Source organism: Polyodon spathula, chromosome 18, assembly GCF_017654505.1.
Source record: "Polyodon spathula isolate WHYD16114869_AA chromosome 18, ASM1765450v1, whole genome shotgun sequence".
NCBI lineage: Eukaryota > Metazoa > Chordata > Actinopteri > Acipenseriformes > Polyodontidae > Polyodon > Polyodon spathula.
Window position 1 is genome coordinate 32,170,836 of NC_054551.1, and position 23,315 is coordinate 32,194,150.

Below are 23,315 nucleotides of genomic sequence, written 5' to 3' on the forward strand. Positions count from 1 at the left end.
GGGCGGTCGTATGTCTGGAAGCACAGTTTATAATTTAGAACATAATAAAAAACGAACCCTTAAATGTGGGCGTATCGTGTGTTGTCAAATTCTAAGTTTCTAAGTTTTATTTGCCTTACTTTGAATTGTACTGAAACAAAAAATGCAGCAGATGGCGCTACAGTATTTATAATGTTGATTTGTTCTAATAATACAATATGAGGTTATATGAAGTCGATATCAAGAAAAACGGAGTTGTATTATTATTATTATTATTATTATTATTATTATTATTATTTATTATTATTATTAATTATTATTATAATAATAATAATAATAATAATAATAATAATAATAATAATAATAACATGTTGCGAAATACTTCCACTTTGTAGTTAAGTGCATTTTTAATCTTACCTCACCACAAACTTCAGTAAATTATCCAGCGAACTTCAGTGTGGGTGAGTGACACTGGAAAGACATCGGGCTCGTTCCTTTACAAGACTACAGCATCTATTGGGTAGGGTTTGTCTCCTTTCTTTCCACAGTGTGCCTGTTAAAGTTACCAATTCAGTTCAATACTCGCTTCATACGGTTAGTGGTTTCCTTTGGTCAGCACAGAAACAGATGGGTTTTTTTGTTTTTCTATTGCCTATTAACACGTGACACACAGTTGTCTTTGAACACCCTGCGGTTGTTATAGAGCACGTTAAAAAGTGTGTAAAGGTGATTTTTTGTGAGGTGACACGTGACCACTTTAAATGTAAAAAAAAATATCAACAGAGAAAATATGATGTATGCTAAATTTTTTAGAAACATAGCAAACTGTCTATACTGAGGATTACTTTTGGTAGACCATCGATATATCCCAATCGTAGCGTGGTTCAAGACTATAAGTGTTTGGCCCCTGTACAAGTAAAATACTGTTTACGAAAGTTTGATGTGTTACAAGCAAGTTCAGGGAGCCAATTTCACACTCGTCTATACCTGTGGAGTTGAAAAGTTTGATCTATGTAGGTGGAGGCAGACTGCCCAGTTAATCTATCATAGAATAACATTTCTTTTATTATGTCAATTATACGACAAGTTTTCCTTTTTTTTTTTTTTTGGCAGGAACTTTGCCCTTCTAGGGATTTGCAGATGAGCAACATGTAAATGTTCCTCAATTTTAAAATCGTCGTTTATTTATATTATTTGCACTGTTTCTGGAGCACAATTACTGTAACCTGTTTGAATTTTACATGTAGAGCAGAGCATAACCCAATCATGTTGATCTGGAAGAATAGCTGCCCAAGTCTACAACAGTGTAAAGGGATAAACTTAAATGTTAAATAAGATGGTTTAATATGTTTAATATTGACAGGTACATTACACACACATTTTAGTGACTTGTTTTTTTTTTTTTTTTTGCACTGAGGCTTTTACATCTTTTATATAAAGATCTGAAGTAATTGGTCAATCAGCTTGATCTTAAAGTGTATAGGTATGCAAGAAAATATTGAATGAACATGATTAGGGTATTAATCTGAATTTGTTGCCTCGTAGGACAATCCTTATAATTTTATTTAGAAAAAACTCTTCTTTCTGTTCAAAATGCACAAAGTTGTACTGGCAATAATGCAAATAACTGCCACTGAACCTGTTACTGCTAAAACAACTGTTGTGATATTTATGCTGTCTATTTCAGTGGGTGGTGCCATTATCATAATTGCCTTGGCAATATTGGAAACATCTGCAGAAAGTGACTGGACGTCATAGGCTCTGGCTGCGAAGTAGATGATTGTTCCGTTTTCTAATGGTATTTCCCTGGGTGTGAAGATAAATGTTTCCTTGGAGCCGGCCAGCTTTGGTGAAAGACCGGATGTGTTCACATGTATACCAGCAGAGAAGTTATTTCTTAGTTCTTGGAAGTTTGTACTCATCCGTATCTCGTAGGATTCAGCTGAAATGGGAAAAAGATAAGTCACTGTAACTGGAGCATGAACTGGATGATTATCCAATGTTGTCTACTTGTGCTGTTGTTTTACAAATATTAGCCTATATTTGTGTTTGATTGATTTTTAGCAGTGCAGCTCACCTGTTCCCTGGTCAAAGTCTTCTCCAGGGGCTGTCCATGAAAGAAACACCTTGTAACCTTTGAATTCTGCATCTAAGTCTGTAATTCTGCAGGGAGGCAAACGTAGAGGTGGAGCATTAGGGTCCAACGTGACTGTAAATCCACCACCTGAGGTTGTTCTGCTGAAGCTCCCTAGATTGAGCTGGAGGTCTTCTTCATTGACTGGTGGCTTTTCTGGGTTCAATTCAATTTTGCCTGTTAATAAAGAAAATATATAATAATAATAATAATAATAATAATAATAATAATAATAATAATAATAATAATAATAATAATAAAAAAAATTTTGTGACACGAGATAATGTACACCAGTGTGGTCAGGATTGTATGTATAACATGCATGTCAAACGATAGTTTTCTAACCAAAACTTGCAACGTGTTTAATGTAGATAGTTCTTGATTTGTAAACATTAGCACTAAACATTTGTATCGTCCATATATAATATATATATATATCAATATACATTATATATATATATATATTAAATAGGACACTATATCATTATAGACCGTAGTAAATGTTATTTATTTTAAAAGAATATACAATAAAAAAAAAATCTTTAGGTGGCACTCACTATTTAGAGCAGAGGGAGGCCAAAGTTGACCCTTCCATCCCTGGTCTTTGTTCCAGCCCTGTTCTAAATTGTTTAATTGAACCTATTAAAGCTGCATCCAGACTCTGAAGTAGATCATGATCTCATTTTAGCTGTTAAACCTGGAGTGGAATGGCCCTCCGGGACCGTGATTGGACATCCCTGATTTAAAGTAAAATTTGTATTTTGACCTGACTCGGGTCGTCATTGAAACATCATTAAAATCTGTTAATTGTTCAACAAACTGGAGCTAATGGTAAAGGCTTTGCTGCTTCATGTGACAATATTAGAATTGCTTTTCTGACTAGCTGAAACACAGTTTCTATATAACTATAAATGATTAACTGTATACGGTTCTGTAGTTATACAGTGTTATGTAGTTGTTATAAAGTTATGATGAATGCCTCATAATGTCTAGCGCTTATGATTTTTAATGTTACGTTACCATTTTCCACATATCCAGGAATGTACATGGCTCGACCCTGTCTCCTCACCGCCAGTCTTGTTGTGCCCTTGCTTCCTTGTACATTCACTTTTAGGCTGTGCCTTCCATTATTAAGGGTTATGAAGTATTTGGAATATATACCATCATGCCTAAGAATATCTGGTGCTATCCAACAAAAAGACAAAAAAAATCAGTACACAGTAATTTATATTATATAGATATTTGTTAAAGTTCAAGCAGAACAGGACATCTTAATCTCATTTTCTTAATTACTAATTTGAGTGTTAATTTGACGATGCACCTTGAGTCATGTTGCACCTTTATGTAAAGATAGCTATCCCATAATTAAAATATAATTCTAGGGTAAAACTGCTAAAATTGGCAAAACGTGTTTTGTTTGCTTTGTTATTTGGTAGTTCTTTAAAGCTGCAAGCTAGCTGCATCATAATAACTGGTAATAGCATAGTTATAAATGATAATATCCTTGATTGCTGAGTAGTAGCATCTTTTTTCCTTCTAGACTCATAATAAAAGCTATAAGAAACTAAGTCAATCAGACAAGCTTACTTAGTTTCTTATAGTTTTACCTTGGAATTCTGAGTGATACTTTTACAGGCATTGATAATACTTTCAGAATTCTGCTAGAAAGAATGAAATAGTGTAGCCCAGAATTCACCAACTGAATGTGTAAAATGCAAGCTGCTCCCTCAACTGGAATTTAAAAAAAAAAAAACATGTTAAACTAGTAGATTCAAGTTGGTTTGTTCCAGCAAATACATCTGAAAAATCTAAATCAGGATTTGACAACTGCAGAATTCACGAGAAGGGAAATTAATAAGATTAAATGACAACGTTTGCTCACTGTGCAAGCATTCACTCAGATTTTAAGAACAAAACATAAACCTTACCACTAACTTTTCTATGGAGGCTTCTCAATTTCTATTACTTTACGATATTTTGTGTGCAGCGTGGCAGGTACCTGAACCAGCAGTCAGAACATTTATACTAAATAGATATAATGAATAAAGACAATCCCCCCATTCAGATATTCTATTTGCAATGTTGTATATTTTAAATAGACCTTAGAAACACCCATTGAGGCTCCCTGTGGCAGAGCAAAGCTCTGCCCTTTTAAATTGGCAGGGATGGGGTTAACTTCCCCTACCTGCCTGGGTTTATTATGTTCAGGTGGCTGGGGTTGATTAGTTGATTAGGTTGATTAACGATCAATCAGCGCCCAGCCACCTGATATAAAAGGAGGCCTCTGCTTCTCATTTGGGAGGAGGGAGCTGAGGAAGCAGGTTGGTGTTTGTTTTGTGGTTTTTGAATTTTCTAAATCCAGTGAAGGCATTGCCCAGCCTGGAAACCTTATTTTTGTGAGTTTTGTTTTTGCTTTATTTCTCAGCCTGGATGCTGTAAACTGTCTCTGCCTGTGGCAGGCTGGCGAGTGGATAGAGGCCCAGAGACAGACTGCAGTTCAAAAAAATAACTATTTTATTATAAATAAACAAAAATAAAGTGCACAAGGGCAAAATAACAGATACTCAAACACAAATAAAGCAAAAACAAAACTCACAAAAATAAAGGTTTCCAGGCTGGGCAATGCCTTCACTGGATTTAGAAAATTCAAAAAAACCACAAAACAAACACCAACCTGCTTCCTCAGCTCCCTCCTCCCAAATGAGAAGCTGAGGCCTCCTTTTATATCAGGTGGCTGGGCGCTGATTGATCGTTAATCAACCTAATCAACTAATCAACCCCAGCCACCTGAACATAATAAACCCAGGCAGGTAGGGGAAGTTAACCCCATCCCTGCCAATTTAAAAAGGGCAGAGCTTTGCTCTGCCACACTCCCCCTTTAAATAAATAAGTGTAACTCTACAGTCCTTATAGAGCTCTCAATACCTCCACCCTCATCCAGAAGCTGAAGAGTAGTTTTTACTCCAGTCTCTGTTTCAATAACAGCTGTCACTTTTGCACCAACTACAGGCAGGAAACCCTGTTTGACTTCAGCATAAACCACCATTGGAACATTGCCAGTACTGGTGTCTTGGTTCATGTGGGAGCTAACAGTCACTGGTGGCACACTGGCGTCTGCTGCCCGGGACGTCACTGTTATAGTTAGACTTTGAACGGTAGTTAGTGTGTTGTAGAGACTATAAGTCCAGTCGCCTGTCTGAAAGTACACAAAAGTTAGGAAAAGTATTGTTAATTTATGAAGTTACAGTATGGGACCCAAAATCAAATATAACAAATTATGTTTTTAGTTTTGTTTTACTCAAATACTCAAATATAATGTTTAGGTTATTTATATAAATCTATTTTGGAACTATTTCTTTTATATTATTCAAGAAAAAAAAAATACCTTATTTAAATGTTCTGTTTTTAGACATGACCCGAAACTTTGAACATTCTCGTACCAAACAGAGGACGTTTTTTAAAACTGGTGTTCACCTAATGTTTTTTAATTGCAATATTTTCCTACAATACCTATTAAAATGCCTTTCTGCCTTATGACCAGCTCAGCCCTTTCACACACTTACATTCTGACTCAGAAAACCCTTCTATCCATACCTGTGCTGTTCCTGGTATAGTCAGACGAGCCGTTCCAAAGGCGTTTTCCACTGTAAAGTTTACATTCTTATAGGTGTGTCCACCTGGGCTTCTTATATACATGTCAGGCATAGCTGTCTCCCAAGTGACCACAAAAAAGGTGTCATTTCCAACAGTTTTATCAATGGACACGGTCCCATTTAACCATTCCTTGGCTTTCATTTTCTGGCCAGAACTTTCAAGCTATTCATGAAAACAAAATGAAGGGGGGTTAATGATTTCCTTTAAATGCATTAAAGAATAATCATGTACTTATACCTATTGTAATAAAACCCATGATTAAGGTTGTTTGTTTTTTGGGAAATAATTTCTGACAAATGAGTAATCTGTATCATCGGGAGAACTTATAAAGGTCTAAATGTGAGTGAATATAAGTTAGGTATGAAATAAAGAGGTGCTAATAAATAAGTTGTGCAATTCAAACAACATTTCAACTCAAACCAGGAATCCCTATGATACATGACTCCTTCAGGATTTTCCATTGTTACAAAATCATTTCAACTGGTAATACTCCTGAGGCCGTGTCAGTTGTAGAGTTAAGATATAAAATGTACATCACATCCAAATAAAGAGTTTGGGAAGGTCTTAACAAACAGCATATCATATTTCTGTAAAGAAGCAAACAGTCCAATTTAGAAATATAACCAATCCTTTCGTAGTTAAAATAAAATAAGCAATCTTGCATGGGAAAACTTCAGAAAACAGAGAAAACCATCTACGTGCCTGTATTAGTGCTTGGCCAAACACCTGAGACAAGACAATTTAATTAAAGTGACCATGTATTCTATTCAAGCAGTGTTTTTAAAAAAAGAAAACCTGTAACATCAATCTTACCTGGATTGACTGCTTACTGAGATTTCCATCAGAGATTGTAATGGCAGCAAAGGCATCGATAAGGCTAGTGGAGTCCACCTCATCAAGGGCCAGAAAAAATAACCCTCCTGTAGATTTGAAGATTATAAGCAGGTATATACGTAGTGAATCATGAAAAGCATTTATTGTTGTTTACCCCCCCCCCCCCCCCATTTAAATAACAAGCCAGGTTCTTTAGTCTGAAATACAATTAAAGCCCAGACTTGAATAATAAAGGCCATATGAAAACACACCACATTCATAGAATGTGTAATCATCACATTCTCCCCAGTCGCAGACAAGACTGGCCCCTGAACATCACAGACAGCATGCATACTGCTCAGCTCACTGGAATTAAACCCCAAATTTCACGTTTCTATGCATTCATTTTGTGGTGGTATTACAACAGGATGCCTTGGAAACAACTCAAACACCATAGCTTACCTGTCTCTGAAGACATGTTGTAAAGAATTTTATCTGCGCTGCTCCCAAAAGCTACTGTGTGGACAATAGCGCCACTTTTTTTAACGTTGGCCAAACAGTCCACAGGTGAATTGTTTATACCATCCGTTAAAAGAATAATTTCATCGCTATCAGTCTTCGTGTCATCACTGCGAAGTACCTACATAAAAACAAAACCATCTCAACTGTAATACATACAGTAATATAAACCAAACCTACTATTGAGCTTTGAGCTTGCCTGGACAATCATAATCTCTCTCTCTCTCTCTCTCTCTCTCTCTCTCTCTCTCTCTCTCTCTCTCTCTCTATATATATATATATATATATATATATATATATATATATATATATAAATCGGCTGACTTAATTCATGCCATTTTAAAGCCATTACGGTAAAATAACACATACAGTACATAAGTCTAGCAATGCAATAAAAAGTGATTCACTTCACCTCAAGAGCTTTGTCAATTCCTCTGCAAATTTCTGTTCCACCACTAGCTGTTGTTGGCAATTTCTTTACTAGTGCTATTCGAGAATCATCGCCTTCAATTAAAGACAAGTTTTCTACTATATTGCCAACACTGCTAAACGTAACGATCCCAACCATGGAGCTTTCTTCAATTATCTGACGTAGAAAGATTTCTGAAGCCTTTCGTAGTTGTTTCAATCTGTTACCCTTTGAAACAAACAAATAATATTAGAACAGTCACAAATGCATATTTTGATGTGAAAGTAAAATAAAAAATAAAAAAATACATGCTTGCATATCAGCAGCAGAAATACCACAACAAAGGGGATCAACTTGTAAACTAGTTTTACCACACAAGTGGGCAAATAAAAATAAACAGCATGAGCAAATCTTACTCTTCATGCAACACTTAAAAAAAAATAAAAAATACAACACAATATCACATGACATACTGTATAAAAAACAACTGCTGTCTTTTTTTCTGTAGAAAATTATGGAAATTACTAAAAATGTTTTTTATTTGTGGTTATACCATTTTGCATATGACTTGTGGAATCACTATGTGTTATGTATCTGTATACTTACACTTGAAACAATTTTTTTTATATGAAATACCGTAAACAAAAATACACTGGCTTGGATTTCATAGATACTAGCAAAATACAGATATTCTTTATGTAGTAATACCTACACTCATACTCCCTGACACATCCAGAACGAAGCAGACTACTCGATCTCCCTGCTGAATCAGGGTAAACAGGGGTGCTGGAGGAGCTTCTGTCATGGGGACACTCCCCTTAAAGTCCTCAGAATTTCTGATCACCTCCCACACACTTCTGTAGTTGCACATTTTGTTTTGCATGTTTGGAGCTTCAGTATTGTGGGTAGTTTCAACACAAAATTCTGTTACCTATGAGATTTAAGATGTATTTAAAACTCTAAATTTTCTAATTGTAAATATTTCAGACTTTATGGATGGATACATTTAATACATCTTGAAAATGGCTTTCAAATGCTAGTATGTTAAAATATTGTTAAACTTCAAAATAATAACAAGACATTTTAAATGCAGAATAACACACCTGTATTGTATCAGTACAATTTGTGCCTTCTTGTGTGTTAATCCATTAATCTCTATTTTCTACTTTCACCTTAAGAAGAGACCTCTGAGGTCTGGAAAGCTTTCGATTTAATTATTGTTTAGTTAGTCCAGTAAAAGGTATCTGCTCTCCTTCCTGTGTCATACATGTATAAAATCTTTAGACAGCTTACAGAAACTTTTATTTGAATGATAACTTTAGTGAAATAAGATGAAGAATTGTTATTAAATCTAGTAACCTACTTAACTCTAAAATGAAAGCTAAATAAAATATTATAGTATTTTAACAATCAATGCATGACAAAGCCAGACTAAAAAAAACAGGATTGTGGCACGCTTCCAATATTTTCACAGAATTGTGAAGGGGGAGCAGGAGTTGCTCCAAACAAAACTGCAAGTTCAGGTAATTCTTTTCATGTGAATGTTTAGGGCTTCAATACTTACAGATGATAGGCTCTGGAGGAACATTATGGACGCGGCTGTATTTTGGTTTTTGTCTGGGAAAAACTTGCAGTTCCCTGTTGGTAATGATGTAACGGGGTCAGTGGTGCATTTCTCAACCGAGCAGGAAGATCCTTTACAGGAAAGAACCCCTGTGCTGCCACTGATGTCTTTTGAGCACCTACGAGTTCAGAGAGAAATGCAGTTACAGCAGCACACTACAACACTTTTTTGGTATGAATCAGCAATGACTTTGCCCAGTTGTCCACAGTTTCCAGTGTACAACAACTAGACAAATACCTTGTTGGTTCAGCCTTTGTGTCCTTGGATATATAGAATGGCTTTTGCTCATTATATTCATCATAGACTCCCCATCGAAGATGAGCCCACTCGTGTACAAACACTTTGCCTGCAAAATAACCACATTGATGTAAATACCATGCCTTAGGCTTTTATACATAATATATATGCATAAAAATAAATATAGAAGACATCATCTTTTATATATGTTTTAGTCATATTTAAATGTCCTATTTAAATTATGCATTGTTTGACAGTCCTTTTGCATCATTTTTTTCATAGCCAAGTTGTTTTTCTAAACCGTTTTTTTTTTTTTATAACATCATCCCCTTTTTAGGAGATCTTGAAACAAAACTCCCTCTCTACAGCAGCTATCGCATAATGTAATATTGCTTAATGCTTGTCATTTAAGGTTCAACTTAAGTGTTCTATTACAGTACATGAATAAGTGATACAAGCAAAGGGTACAAAACCTTCTGTATTTTCAGCTTCTTTGTTTATGGTAAATATGGCTATAATTGGTTATTTTTTAAGGCTTATTTTGTATTTATAAATGTATTGTGTACCAGTATGTATACATTTTAAGTATTTGTTCATTAGCATGCAGATTGTCTCTATATTTTTTTAATGTTTTCACTTGGCTGTGCATATGAGTATCTGCACTTCTTTGGTGAGAATTTCACCTCTGGTTACTGCTGTTACATTTTGTAATAAGAATCATCTAATTACTTTGTAATTCAGAAACTGGGCAAATGAAAGGAAGATTTACTGTCATAATTTGTATTTTACAACAGAAAAACAGGAGGAGGTCACAGAGGGAGAGGTATGATAAGTCAATAGAAGTTTCCAGTACTTAGTTATTTCATTGGCATATCTTTCTTTATAGTTATAATTTAGGAATGCTTTGACGCAATTTAAATGAGGTTTAAAGAGCTTCCCCAGTAGCAGCTCCGTCTATTTCTTACCTCGAGGTCCATAAACACCAGTCATGGTGTCATCCAATAAGAAGTTAGGTGTTAAATGAATATACTGCCCCATCTGGCCACATTCGTCATATTGCAAAGTGTAAGGGTCATCTCCATGTTTTAGATATGGCTTAGCAACAATTACATTTGCCTTTAAAATAAAACCACATTCATTGTAATATCCATATTAAAGTTATTTTAATTAAACATGTACACTGATTTTGTCTTAATACAGTCTCAGTTGAAATTTACATTTTTTTCCATGTGGCTGGTGACCTTGATGAATAGCATTATGATCATTTTAAAGTTTGTTTCAATGGCTTTCCACTGAGAAATAGTGATTAGTAACCTTTTCACCAATGACCCTGATGCTAACAACAGATAAGAAAAGTGATTTTACCACCTTGGTTATCCCTCCTTAATTCAGCACAATTCAAGTAGGTTACTGCCAAAAAAATTATATTTCAGTTATTCTTACCTTTTCATATGATTCGGTCCTTCCTTTAGTGTAGTTATTGCTTGTCCATGTGAGTGGAACTAAGATTTTCACCTCTTTGAAATAGAACCTTTTTTTAGTAGCATTAAAGAGGTACTCAGAGGCACTTTTGATCATATCCTAGAACCCATTAAGACAAAATAAATGAACAACCAAATCTTAGAACTGCAGCATTTGGGTTAAATAGTGCAACACTTAATCATATTTTCTACACTGATTGTATAAGCTTACTTACATTGAATGTATAAGTATTTTTGTCAATGCAGTGCCATGTAGGGCTGGACGCTTAATTGAATAACACTACAGAGGTGGAGAGGAGTGACTGAATAACTATTGAACAGCACAGTATGTGCTAATTGAAACGCACCATCTGACAAAGTTACACTCACTCACCTTAGCCAAAAAGTTGTGACCCTTGTTATATTGGAGTGTTTAAAAACTGTCTTGAGAGGAGGCTGATACTGTAAGATCTATATCTGTCTGTCTCTTCATTTCAATATTATTCCCCCGAGTAGAGTGTCATAGGTGTTCATTTTATTCAATTATTTAACACCAGGTAGAAACAGCAAGGTTCTTGTTTCATATAGAAGGCCATTTCCAGTTATTAATGTAATTGAGAATTCAAGTACTGAGCAGTTGGAATCGATCTGTTGACAAGTCGTCTAGAAGCTGTGATAAATCTGAAGGCGGTCATACATAATTTGGATACAGTAAAATTACACTGAATGTTTATGACTTAGATTTTTATTTCAAAACATACTGCTGTTAATAAACTAGTAATGTAGATTTAGACAGATCTTAGCACATATATTTTTACTATTGTGTACCTTACGGTAAAAGAGGTTTTTAAGTAAATAAACAGTAAACAGTCAATAGTTATACGTTATATATATTAAACTATTATATATATATAATGTATATATATATAGTTATATTATATATTATAATAATATATATAATATATATATAGATATATATGATAATTGGAATTGGAATTACAATGACCTTGGATATATACAGTGGATAATGCACACAAGCATTGCAAATACATCTGCATCTGCTGACTGGTTATTAACATGTAACTGAACTTCAGAAAATATAATTGAATTAAAAAATATATATTCAATAATGACATGCAAAATAAAGCATTACTGGAAGATATTTTATATAAATATTTGCTGTAGAATAACCCTTTTAAAAAAATAAGTTTATTGGTTAATTAAGTTTTACCTGTAGTTTTATGATGATATTTTGATCTTCTGGAACCTCAGGGTGGACTGCAATCACTAGATTGGTGTATCCATTACCATCCAAATGAATATTATGGCTCCTTGAATTAACAGCAGATATGTGCAGCACCAGCAACAATGAAATGAACCTGAAGCAGCCCATTGCTGGACAGTGTTATGGATTTCTAAAAAAAGTAATGTCTAGAATTGAATGTGCTTATTTTATACTCTGTTTAATCTTTATCATCTATACCACATTTTTTTTTATTGTTTAATGGGTCAATATGAATTCCGAACTGCAGTATTTTGTCCATGTCAAAATATTATAGTGGTTTTGTACTAGTACGGGGAGGTACCTAGTTGTAAATCATAAATAGATGTGTTGCGCAACATTAGACTTTTCAGTGTCCTGGCTTTTAATTTTAAAAAGATAATGCAGCCTGATTCATTGCTGTTAAAGTGTGTGTCATTTAAACAAACGTACATGTCTCCAGAGGCCAGCACCATCCCAGACAGCATTTCACTTGTTACCATGATTAATTGTATTTAGCACCACGAGCACTACAGTACTCACCCAGGACTGGTGACCGTGTTTGTGTATTGTGCGTGTACTATTGACTGAGTTTATTATTTGGGACAGCAATCCATTTATTTATTCCAGTGCATTACAAATTGTTGTGTATTGCCTGGAATTATTGTTTGGTCACCAGACCAGGATTATAATTAAAAAACAGTTCTGAGTGGATTACAATTGTCTGTCTCCTGATTACACATCGCATCACTGTTGCACCTGTACACTGCAAGCCACTTTGTCACACTGCACCATGAGCATAAACAAAGAAATTAAAATACACAGAAATAAAACTACTGAATGTACAGTATTGGCGAAGGATTGCTGGGCTGAATGGACATTAGCAACAAAGGGCTGTTGGGGTAATGAAACATTTAAAGTCAATTACATTGCTACATGGCTACACTGCAGTTTTCTTGTGGGACATATTCATGTTAACCCAGGCTATCAACACTTCAGTTAATAACTGAGCTGAGGCCTTTCCTTCAGATGAGTCATAAAACCGAGGTCCTACTGAAAGTGACTCTGCAGCAGCAGTTGTGAAGCATAGTTGAACCCCTAGTCTCGCTTGAAGTTAGATAATAATGAATTCCCAGGATGTGAACCGTGTCACTTTGCTACTATTCTGCAAAGAGATCACAGTGCATTTTCTTTGCTTCAGGAAGGCTGTACAGTGACTGCAGTTTTGCAGCCAACATTGTAATGATCAAAATGTAATGAGGAATAAGTTATTGCTGATCATAAACCTTAATGTGCACCATGACCAAAGATCAAAGAAAATACGGAAATAAAACTAAAGCTGTAGTGTTCATAAAAACAGGGGATTACCCGACATGGAATTATTTCTGTTTCCTTCCTTGATGACGACTACATATTGAGCAATGAAACTATCAAATGTAATGTTTATTGTCGTTTTGTCATGTCACACCATTCACTAAATCATACTGAAAAGCTGAATAGACATAATAGGGGTCACCTTTGCCCTCACAACAAAGTTTCCTCAATATTTACAGTAAATTCATCAAGGAAGGAACCAGGAACAGTGCTATGCCAGTTAATCTGGCCAAGGTAAAATATACAAGGGTTCATAGTGTTTAGTGGGGGGCTGTGTTGATTCTCTTTAGGAAGTTTTTTGTCGGCAGGTTTTAAACGAAACCAGACAAATCTATTAATTCATGTCCTAATTTCAAAACATAGAAAGCTTCCCTTCTATCACGTTTACAATTAACCTCCACATTGAGTGATTTAAAAGCCAGTTTGAAGCACATTTTCATTTCCTCTGGAGCATTGACATTTTTGTACTGGTGTACTGACGTGGCACATCTAACAATGAAAATGGGTTTCAAAACTAGCAATGGCTACTGGTTTGTCACATGCACATGACTTTAGTTCATTTGATCCCGGTTATACATTAGACCACACTGTCAAATTGTTACTGATTGGTACTCAGTAATTGTATAAATAAGGGAATGCTTTATGTAATGTTGAGTAATGAGCATATTATATTTCAATAACACCTAACAACTTAAAACATCTTAAAGGCACACCCCTAGTATAAAAATCCCATAGAGCAACAGCTAGAATGGGATGTTTGTGTGTATCGTTTGCTGCCTGTTGTACAACGCTGTCTCTATGGGGGTTTTTTTCCATCAATAAACCCAACACAAGTGTTCCTCCCCCTGCTCTCTGGATAGCAGAAAGTACCCATCGCTCCCTCTAGTGTGCTGCTTTTGTTTTCACCTAAACAAGAGGCAAGATTCAAACAAGAGTTTGAGAAATGTTCCAATACTCTGTGTATTTTTTTCACTTTGAACAATGGACATTCCTGAAATCTCTTGTACAGGGAGTGAATATAAAGTTTGGTGACAGGATAATGAAAGAGAGAACTTACAAGAAGGTTGTCCATATTTTGTTTTTGTTTTATAAACAAATAAATTAAAATATGCAGAAATAAAACTACTGAATGTACAGTATTGGCAATGGATTGCTGGGCTGAATGGACATTAGCAACAAAGGGCTGTTGGGGTAATGAAACATTTAAAGTCAATTACATTGCTACATGGCTACACTGCAGTTTTCTTGTGGGACATATTCATGTTAACCCAGGCTATCAACACTTCAGTTAATAACTGAGCTGAGGCCTTTCCTTCAGATGAGTCATAAAACCGAGGTCCTACTGAAAGTGACTCTGCAGCAGCAGTTGTGAAGCATAGTTGAACCCCTAGTCTCGCTTGAAGTTAGATAATAATGAATTCCCAGGATGTGAACCGTGTCACTTTGCTACTATTCTGCAAAGAGATCACAGTGCATTTTCTTTGCTTCAGGAAGGCTGTACAGTGACTGCAGTTTTGCAGCCAACATTGTAATGATCAAAATGTAATGAGGAATAAGTTATTGCTGATCATAAACCTTAATGTGCACCATGACCAAAGATCAAAGAAAATACGGAAATAAAACTAAAGCTGTAGTGTTCATAAAAACAGGGGATTACCCGACATGGAATTATTTCTGTTTCCTTCCTTGAGGACGACTACATATTGAGCAATGAAACTATCAAATGTAATGTTTATTGTCGTTTTGTCATGTCACACCATTCACTAAATCATACTGAAAAGCTGAATAGACATAATAGGGGTCACCTTTGCCCTCACAACAAAGTTTCCTCAATATTTACAGTAAATTCATCAAGGAAGGAACCAGGAACAGTGCTATGCCAGTTAATCTGGCCAAGGTAAAATATACAAGGGTTCATAGTGTTTAGTGGGGGGCTGTGTTGATTCTCTTTAGGAAGTTTTTTGTCGGCAGGTTTTAAACGAAACCAGACAAATCTATTAATTCATGTCCTAATTTCAAAACATAGAAAGCTTCCCTTCTATCACGTTTACAATTAACCTCCACATTGAGTGATTTAAAAGCCAGTTTGAAGCACATTTTCATTTCCTCTGGAGCATTGACATTTTTGTACTGGTGTACTGACGTAGCACATCTAACAATGAAAATGGGTTTCAAAACTAGCAATGGCTACTGGTTTGTCACATGCACATGACTTTAGTTCATTTGATCCCGGTTATACATTAGACCACACTGTCAAATTGTTACTGATTGGTACTCAGTAATTGTATAAATAAGGGAATGCTTTATGTAATGTTGAGTAATGAGCATATTATATTTCAATAACACCTAACAACTTAAAACATCTTAAAGGCACACCCCTAGTATAAAAATCCCATAGAGCAACAGCTAGAATGGGATGTTTGTGTGTATCGTTTGCTGCCTGTTGTACAACGCTGTCTCTATGGGGGTTTTTTTCCATCAATAAACCCAACACAAGTGTTCCTCCCCCTGCTCTCTGGATAGCAGAAAGTACCCATCGCTCCCTCTAGTGTGCTGCTTTTGTTTTCACCTAAACAAGAGGCAAGATTCAAACAAGAGTTTGAGAAATGTTCCAATACTCTGTGTATTTTTTTCACTTTGAACAATGGACATTCCTGAAATCTCTTGTACAGGGAGTGAATATAAAGTTTGGTGACAGGATAATGAAAGAGAGAACTTACAAGAAGGTTGTCCATATTTTGTTTTTGTTTTATAAACAAATAAATTAAAATATGCAGAAATAAAACTACTGAATGTACAGTATTGGCAATGGATTGCTGGGCTGAATGGACATTAACAACAGAGGGCTGTTGGGGTAATGAAACATTTAAAGTCAGTTATATTGCACATGCATGGGGTAGTGTGTGATAAATGAGAACTGAATGCCCACCTACGAAAAGTCTGAGTGATTTGCCAAGCATCCCATCCATTTGGATGGGCATTACATTCTCATGGGACACACTACCTCATGCATTATTCAATGATTATTGAATACACATGTTGTTCACACATAAGGTACCCTGGCATTTAATACTGAAGAACTGCAGTGCTCTAAAGACTGAGAGCATTTTAAAAAGAAAAGCATAATAGGGCTATGTTTCAGTGAATTGAATGACCAGACTTATTCCTCTCTCTCTCTCTCTCTCTCTCTCTCTCTCTCTCTCTCTCTCTCTCTCTCTCTCTCTCTCTCTCTCTCTCTCTCTCTCTTACCAGAAAGCCATTGAAGTAAAAGCGCTTGTATCAGGCTGGTAATCGCCCATGCTGTGTCACTGTGTATTGGTGTGTGCTGGCATTATCAGGACTCCTCAGCTGTATCTGAATCTCAGGCAGAGAGATAATCCAGTCCCTCTATGCCAATAGGGTTTTATCAGACAGTCTTCAGAAAGGTTTTTAAAATGGGAGCTGTTTGCAAGTTGCTGATTAGCAGACCCTGGGGGACAATTACAGTTCCCTGTACACAAAATCTCTCACTCACACACAATTTTTTGTATTTATTTTCTTCTTTTTTTTTTACTGTAGGGCTCCTAAATGTTTTTAATGCAGCACAGCAGGTGTTTTAATGAGATAAGGATGGTTGCTGGAGGATATTGTTTGACTGTCTTGTGTATCAACCAGCATCAGATTGATTCATTAATATGGGATATATTTGTTGTTTTTTAATGCTGCCCTTTAATTATATATGGACATGAATATGCCATCCTTGGCATACTGACTGTTTGAAAAAGTGAGGACATAAAAGCCACAATGTGCTGTCTTTTCCGTGGCCTCTTTAGACTTCCATGCTGGTATAGCTATTAATTACGTTTTTTTTTTTTTTTTTTCAGTTATATATGGACTTATTATGAAGAATGGCAATTAAGAAATTAATTCCTGAAAATCTGCATCCAATATACACAATATAGATAAAGGTTGCACTGTATTTAAATGGGCATGTGATTCACTGGACCTATAGAAGCTGTGTGCAACTATTCATCAACAATCATGGAAAAGCAGAAGGCTCTCTGGCTTCACAAGGGGCATGACAGTAGCTGCCTGTGCTTACAGATACATTTCTCTTTAACTTGTGCCAGCCTCTAGTTTTTGCAGCTTCCTTGCAAAACTACTAACAGGTGCCGGTGCATTTAAAAAACATGTTTGCTGTTTTGAGACTCCTATTTAAAATACGTAAATGTAATTGGTTTAAAATTAAACAGAAAATGTGTTTAAATAGTGAATTGTTCAGAGGCTTCACCTCTGAATTCAACATCTGGGAGTCTGAGGTTGCTACAAAATGTCACAAAAGTTGCCTACACCTCATATTTGATCATTCCTGGAAGTAATTTAGTTCAAATTGTTTCAAATTTGAATATACACTTTTGCTGGTCTTCAGAATATGTGCATATGTTTCAATCCTGACACATAGAAAATGTGCACTTAAAAAAGCTGTCCCAAAAAACAATTATAGTACATTGTAAACAGTTAACCTTTACTGCAACTTCTAATCTTTGAATACTAGATACTATGCAAAACTCATGCAAGTAATCAATATCGTGCTATCTCTCTTATACCCGGCAGTAACTCCGTCTGGGATCACATTAGCGTGTGATTTTAATTTAATTTATTTACTTTTGAAGCACTTGTAGTATTGGTTATCTGTTTGTTGTGAAATACTGTACGCACTGTTTTGGTTTTGTTTTCTTAATTTGTGTATGTTTATTTAGGATTCCCGGGCGCTCTTGCTGCCACAGACGCAGGGAACCTTTCAGTTGTAGCATTGTATATTGATCTTATTGTGTGTATTCCATCCTATCAGAGTGCCAAGACTCTTCCCTCTAGTGGAACCTAGTGGTACTACAGCTGCCTGTCCAGATATAATGCTAACTGTCTTGTAATTTATCTTTTAATTCTTCAGTCCGATTTTCCAGTATTGATATTGGAAGCATTTTAATAAATATATTCTGTATTTTTTATATCTTACACCTGCCTCTGTGCTTAAGTGGGGAACCTTACTTTCTCTTCTGTGGAATTTAACTTCCTGCATTGTACTTAATTGTTAACAGTGCAGTTGCCACTTTTGAAATTGATACTTAGGGGTGCTTCTGTTTCCTGGCAAATTTCATGTGGAGTAATCGAGCATTTGGCTTACTAAATAACAATAAGCCCCCACCACATATTAGAATAATACAGTAAGTAATATAGGAGGTTGTGTGGTCAGAAGGTGCTTGGTTCAAATCCACGCTCAGCCTCTGACTCATTGTGTGACCCTGAGCAAGACACTTAACCTCTTTGCACTCTGTCTTTGGAGTGAGACGTTGTTAAGTGACTCTGAAGCTGATGCACAGTTCACATACCCTAGTCTTGTATCTTGTACAGGGCTTTGTGATGATGGTCCACTATGAAAGGCGCCATATACAAATAAAGATTATTACTAATAAGTAGTGTTTTCTGAATAGTATAGCGTTGTGTCTCCCGTTCTTTGTAACTGCTGTGGGGAATTGCTGCAGTGAGGGAACAGAGTTTGACATTCTAAATTAGGACTGTATCACACCAGTATACAGCTGATATCGGAGAACTGCTTTCTTTAGATCAGGCTCTGCGTCTGCTTAGCATCGAGATCCGTTGGATTTGAATGAATGGAAGTCAGATTCCGAAATGAAATCCAATAAGAAAAAGATATTCAATGCCAGCTATCTTAATGCTTGTTGGAAAAGATTATCTATTAAGGGAGAAGTTTATTAAGCAATCTCTCCATCCCTCGTTGTACTGTTTTCACAGAGAAACATTTCGGGGTACCACTTGAGGGATTGCTTGCTCATTAAAATATTGTGCATATTTTAAAGTAAAGATGATAATATTAAACCGAACCCCTCTAGAAATGTTTACTGGGTACCCCAGCAAACCCAAATGTTGTTTTTTTGTTATTCTTCTATAAGAATACATTACAAGCAGAAAATTATTTCTTACCATGTTGTGCCACAGCTGCACCAACAGCAAAGAAAAGGCAGAGCAACGCAACAGAAGCCTTCTGCATTGTATACAAAAAAGTAAAAAGCAATAAATAAACAACAAGGCTCTTTGCTGACTATCTAAAACCGATGCTTTCCCAAGCAAGGCATGGCGCAAAATGTCCAGCTCTGTAACCTGTTCTCATACCTGCGTTCCTGTGTGGTTAATATAGAACCTTGGACTCCCAGCAAAGCTCTCCAGCTGGCACACCACACACATAGAGAGCTGGTCAACAATCATTTACAATTCAGCCTGCTTTGTATACTCTATCAGGGTGTTTACATGGTAGCCTGGCTGGCTGTTATGAACTTGTTGTGCAATGTTTCTTGTAAAAAAATTTAAAAAAAGTTGATCGTATTGTGTTACTAACTATTATTCTTCTTGGCTATGTTACCGTGGTGATAAACGTTGGGAAAGGGAGTGGATTGATGGGCGGGGGCCATGTGGTGTAAATGAACGGGATGGAGAAAGGGAGCTAAGTTTTTTTTTTTTTTTTTAAGGAATCTCAGGATTATAGTGGACTCATCTTTAAAAGTACCACACCAATGTGGAAATTAAAAAGGTAAATAAAATGTTACATTGACAAGCGCGTGGAATGCAAGTCTAGGGACGTTCAGACTGGACAATGCTCTTGTCAGGCCCCTCCTAGAATACTGTGTCCAGTTTTTGTCACCTCACTACAAAAAAAAAAATTCTTTATTCCAGTTGAGAAAGTGAAGTTCGACAATTCCAGAACACAATGGCATGAAATATGAAGACGAGTTAAAAGAGTTAAACATCTTCAGCCAAGAAAAAAGTATTTAAAGCACGCTAAACATTTAAAAACAATTAAACAATTAAAAAACAGAACCCCAAGAAAGAAAATCACTGTGCTCTCCTTAATTTGAATGAATTGCTATTCCTATCTGCCATTAGTTACCATGGTTATAAAACAGATCATTAGACATTAGAGCCTGTTTAATGAATGTATTTATTTGAAAAGGTTAAGTAGCGCATTACTCACAGAGAGTTGACAGTCTCTTTTTATTATTGAATATAACCCATCGTTAACCTATCCCTATTACAAAACCCAAAACTATTTGTCGAATTCCCTCCAGAGATCCCAATCAGTGACAGAACCACTACAATAGTCTCTTCATAATCTATTACTGTATTCCGATGAGCTGCTAATTCTTCTGAACTAGGAGTGGCAAATGCAGATTAAAAAGGGGCTGTATTCCCCCGAGGAGGAGATTGCTTTGCTCTTTGCTTCTACGACACTGCCTATATGGAAGTTCACAAGCAAGCAGTGGTTGGTGACATCACTGGAGAATGGGGTAGGTCTGTAGAGAGCAGCCCCCTTCTCCACTCTGGGGAGAAATTAATTGAAATGCCTCTGAATGAAGGACGTGGGCCCTGCCTCAGTATTGTTTTCCCACATTCTGCTGAGTAAATTAGCAGCCTCCTTCCATATCTTCATGGTGGTCTATGGGGACAGCACTCTGATTTAATCACAGATAGTGATGGGACATTCTCCAGCAATGCTTGGGTCCCATTGATGGGAATTTTATTTGCTTCTAGTCCCAGGTTGATCCCAGTGGTATTTTCACTAGCTCAGCTCCTGCTTTGTGGACTGGTTTCTGATCAGTACTGTCCAGGCTTGCTGATCTTCAGCATCACACGGTCACTGATTCACTTTATACTTCAGGTGGTGTCTGTCTGCATACAGCATATCTCTGTTTGTCTAAAAAGCATGCCTCTATCTATCTGTCTCTCTGAAAAGAATATATAAATATCTGGCTATCTAGATTCTAGAGATCTATGTCTGTCTGTACTTTTGTCCATCTCTATAATATGTCACACATACATGTTTGCATACATCTGGAAAACAGATTTTAATGTTATAATGAAACTTGGAATTGACATTTTTAACATCATTATTAGGAGTAATATCCTATAATATATATATAATATAACTAATATATATATATATATATATATATCAATCTATAATGATATAGATAAATTATACAAAAAATGTAGTGAAAATGTTACACAATGTTCAGAACCTACTGAATAATGTTATGTTAACGTATTGAATTACATACCGCTGTTTTCTAAACGATAAACTGACAAATTGAAAAATGTTACTTTTCGAAATCCAACATTAAATGCTACTATTATGGCCTCCGGTAGACTTTTGCCAGATCATTTTGTATTTTCTTTAAATAAAATATATATGATATTCATATTATTATTATTATTATTATTATTATTATTATTATTATTATTATTATTATTATTATTATTACCGGTATGTCATACATATTGTATATACATAATACCAAGCATAAACGTTGTTACACTACACCCATTGCAAACGCCAGTTTTGGCCAACATTCCCAAGCCGCGCGATGCAGGTGCTAAAAACATTCTTTCTCACACGCACATAAACTATCTACTTACTGTTGTACACAATCGCTGGAGGGGTAGTCTTTGTAGAGGGAGATTGAGACAAGTGCCCTGGATTCAATTCAAAGTAGCCCGCTGGGAATTACGAGTTAGAATATCTTACTAATAAAACTAAGAGAGCAATACAGTCCGAAAGGGGAAAACGCATTAACAAGCATCTCATCCCGAACCTGGCACGTCGTCCCGATGTTAACTGACTGGTAACTGCGTGAGAGACCTGATCTAATCTGTTGTTGCTGCAGAGACCCAGGCATCCCCGGGGACCGGGTGTCAATGTGATGTTTTATTTTGTCACTCCGGCGGTGGGAACAGGTACGCCCTGCCGCGGAGGACTACACCAGCTGTGCAGGCGGCCAGCCGAATTAAAATATACGCACCCCGACATATCGCCTAGTCTGTGATTGACAGGGCATATCGGTACACTGCAACCATAAACAGTGTCAATAAATAAAACGAATTTGAAATGGATTAATCCCCCCGGGTACATCCAGCGTCATCCCCTCCCTGGGGGGATTCTGTGTCAGTGTCTGCTGGACTGGAGCAAAAGGCAGGTTTGATGGGTATCAGCGGCTCTTACTGGCTCTCAATGGTAATGAGGAGAGAGGGGGGAGAGGGAGGGCTGGGACCAGAGAGTCTCTCATAGCTACACACCTCCTCCAGGGCCCGAGAGTGGTGGGGAATGTCGATTGCTTTTTGATGCCCCTGGTTTATTCGCCTACCGCGAGTTTGTGTCAGACTGCTGCTCACATAATCATAACTCCAGTATAATACAATCTGCACTTAAGCATGCCACCTTTTCAATATTTATTTATTAATATACATATTTCAATATTCGCAATGCTTGTACACATAGTATTATGTACATGTAAATTATCGTAATTCACATTATAGTATGAAGATTAATCAATTACAATAGTATATTTCCTTTTTTTCCAAGTGCAACATTTTTATATAAGCAATGCTGGATATTCACACAGTTACACACTAATAGCTCTGGTGGAGTTGCTGTGCATTCGCTTTATTTGTGGATTGCATGCTGGTGTGTATTTGTGGGCTCATTTGGGTCTACTCTGGAGTTACCAAAAAGATGCATGATTGCAGTACCTTTCAGAGACCACTAGATATCACTGTTTCGCAGTGAAGCAACTAATACAGTAATGAAACAGTTTACTGATAGGAGCTACCAAATTATATCTGGGGTTGATATCGAACCGTCTAAAATGTAAAAGTTATTAGCATCGGCACTCACTACACAAAGAAAATCTTAAATAATCAAGATAGTTCGCTATAATTTCAATGCATATTTCCGGGCTTAAAGTACATGTTCCTGATGTTTACATGCTGCATCAGGTCTGTACTGTATTAATAAGGAAGCA

The 23,315-nt window shown here is 36.2% G+C and overlaps 1 protein-coding gene across 1 annotated transcript; it reads right to left on the reverse strand.

Moving 5' to 3' along the window:
• Window positions 1-1,034: 1,034 nt before the first annotated feature.
• LOC121330651 (calcium-activated chloride channel regulator 1-like) lies at window positions 1,035-12,604 on the reverse strand. Its single transcript, XM_041277332.1, has 14 exons — window positions 12,061-12,604; window positions 10,813-10,950; window positions 10,335-10,485; window positions 9,370-9,478; window positions 9,073-9,250; window positions 8,221-8,439; window positions 7,512-7,736; window positions 7,043-7,220; window positions 6,581-6,687; window positions 5,708-5,929; window positions 5,039-5,309; window positions 3,134-3,298; window positions 2,057-2,290; window positions 1,035-1,921 (listed from the first exon to the last, which is right to left on the reverse strand). The coding sequence occupies exons 1-14, from the start codon at window positions 12,220-12,222 to the stop codon at window positions 1,545-1,547; spliced, it is 2,736 nt and encodes a 911-aa protein (XP_041133266.1). The 5' UTR covers window positions 12,223-12,604; the 3' UTR covers window positions 1,035-1,544.
• Window positions 12,605-23,315: the final 10,711 nt, after the last annotated feature.

Bases quoted from the DNA above. Each gene is read 5' to 3' on its own strand.
- LOC121330651 (XM_041277332.1), bottom strand. From the start codon at position 12,222: ATGGGCTGCTTCAGGTTCATTTCATTGTTGCTGGTGCTGCACATATCT. The intron at 6,688-7,042 runs GTAAGCTATGGT...TCAAATCTACAG, and splicing joins CAACATGTCTTCAGAGACAG to GAGGGTTATTTTTTCTGGCC. The intron at 5,310-5,707 runs GTATGGATAGAA...GTGTACTTTCAG, and splicing joins CTATACCAGGAACAGCACAG to ACAGGCGACTGGACTTATAG.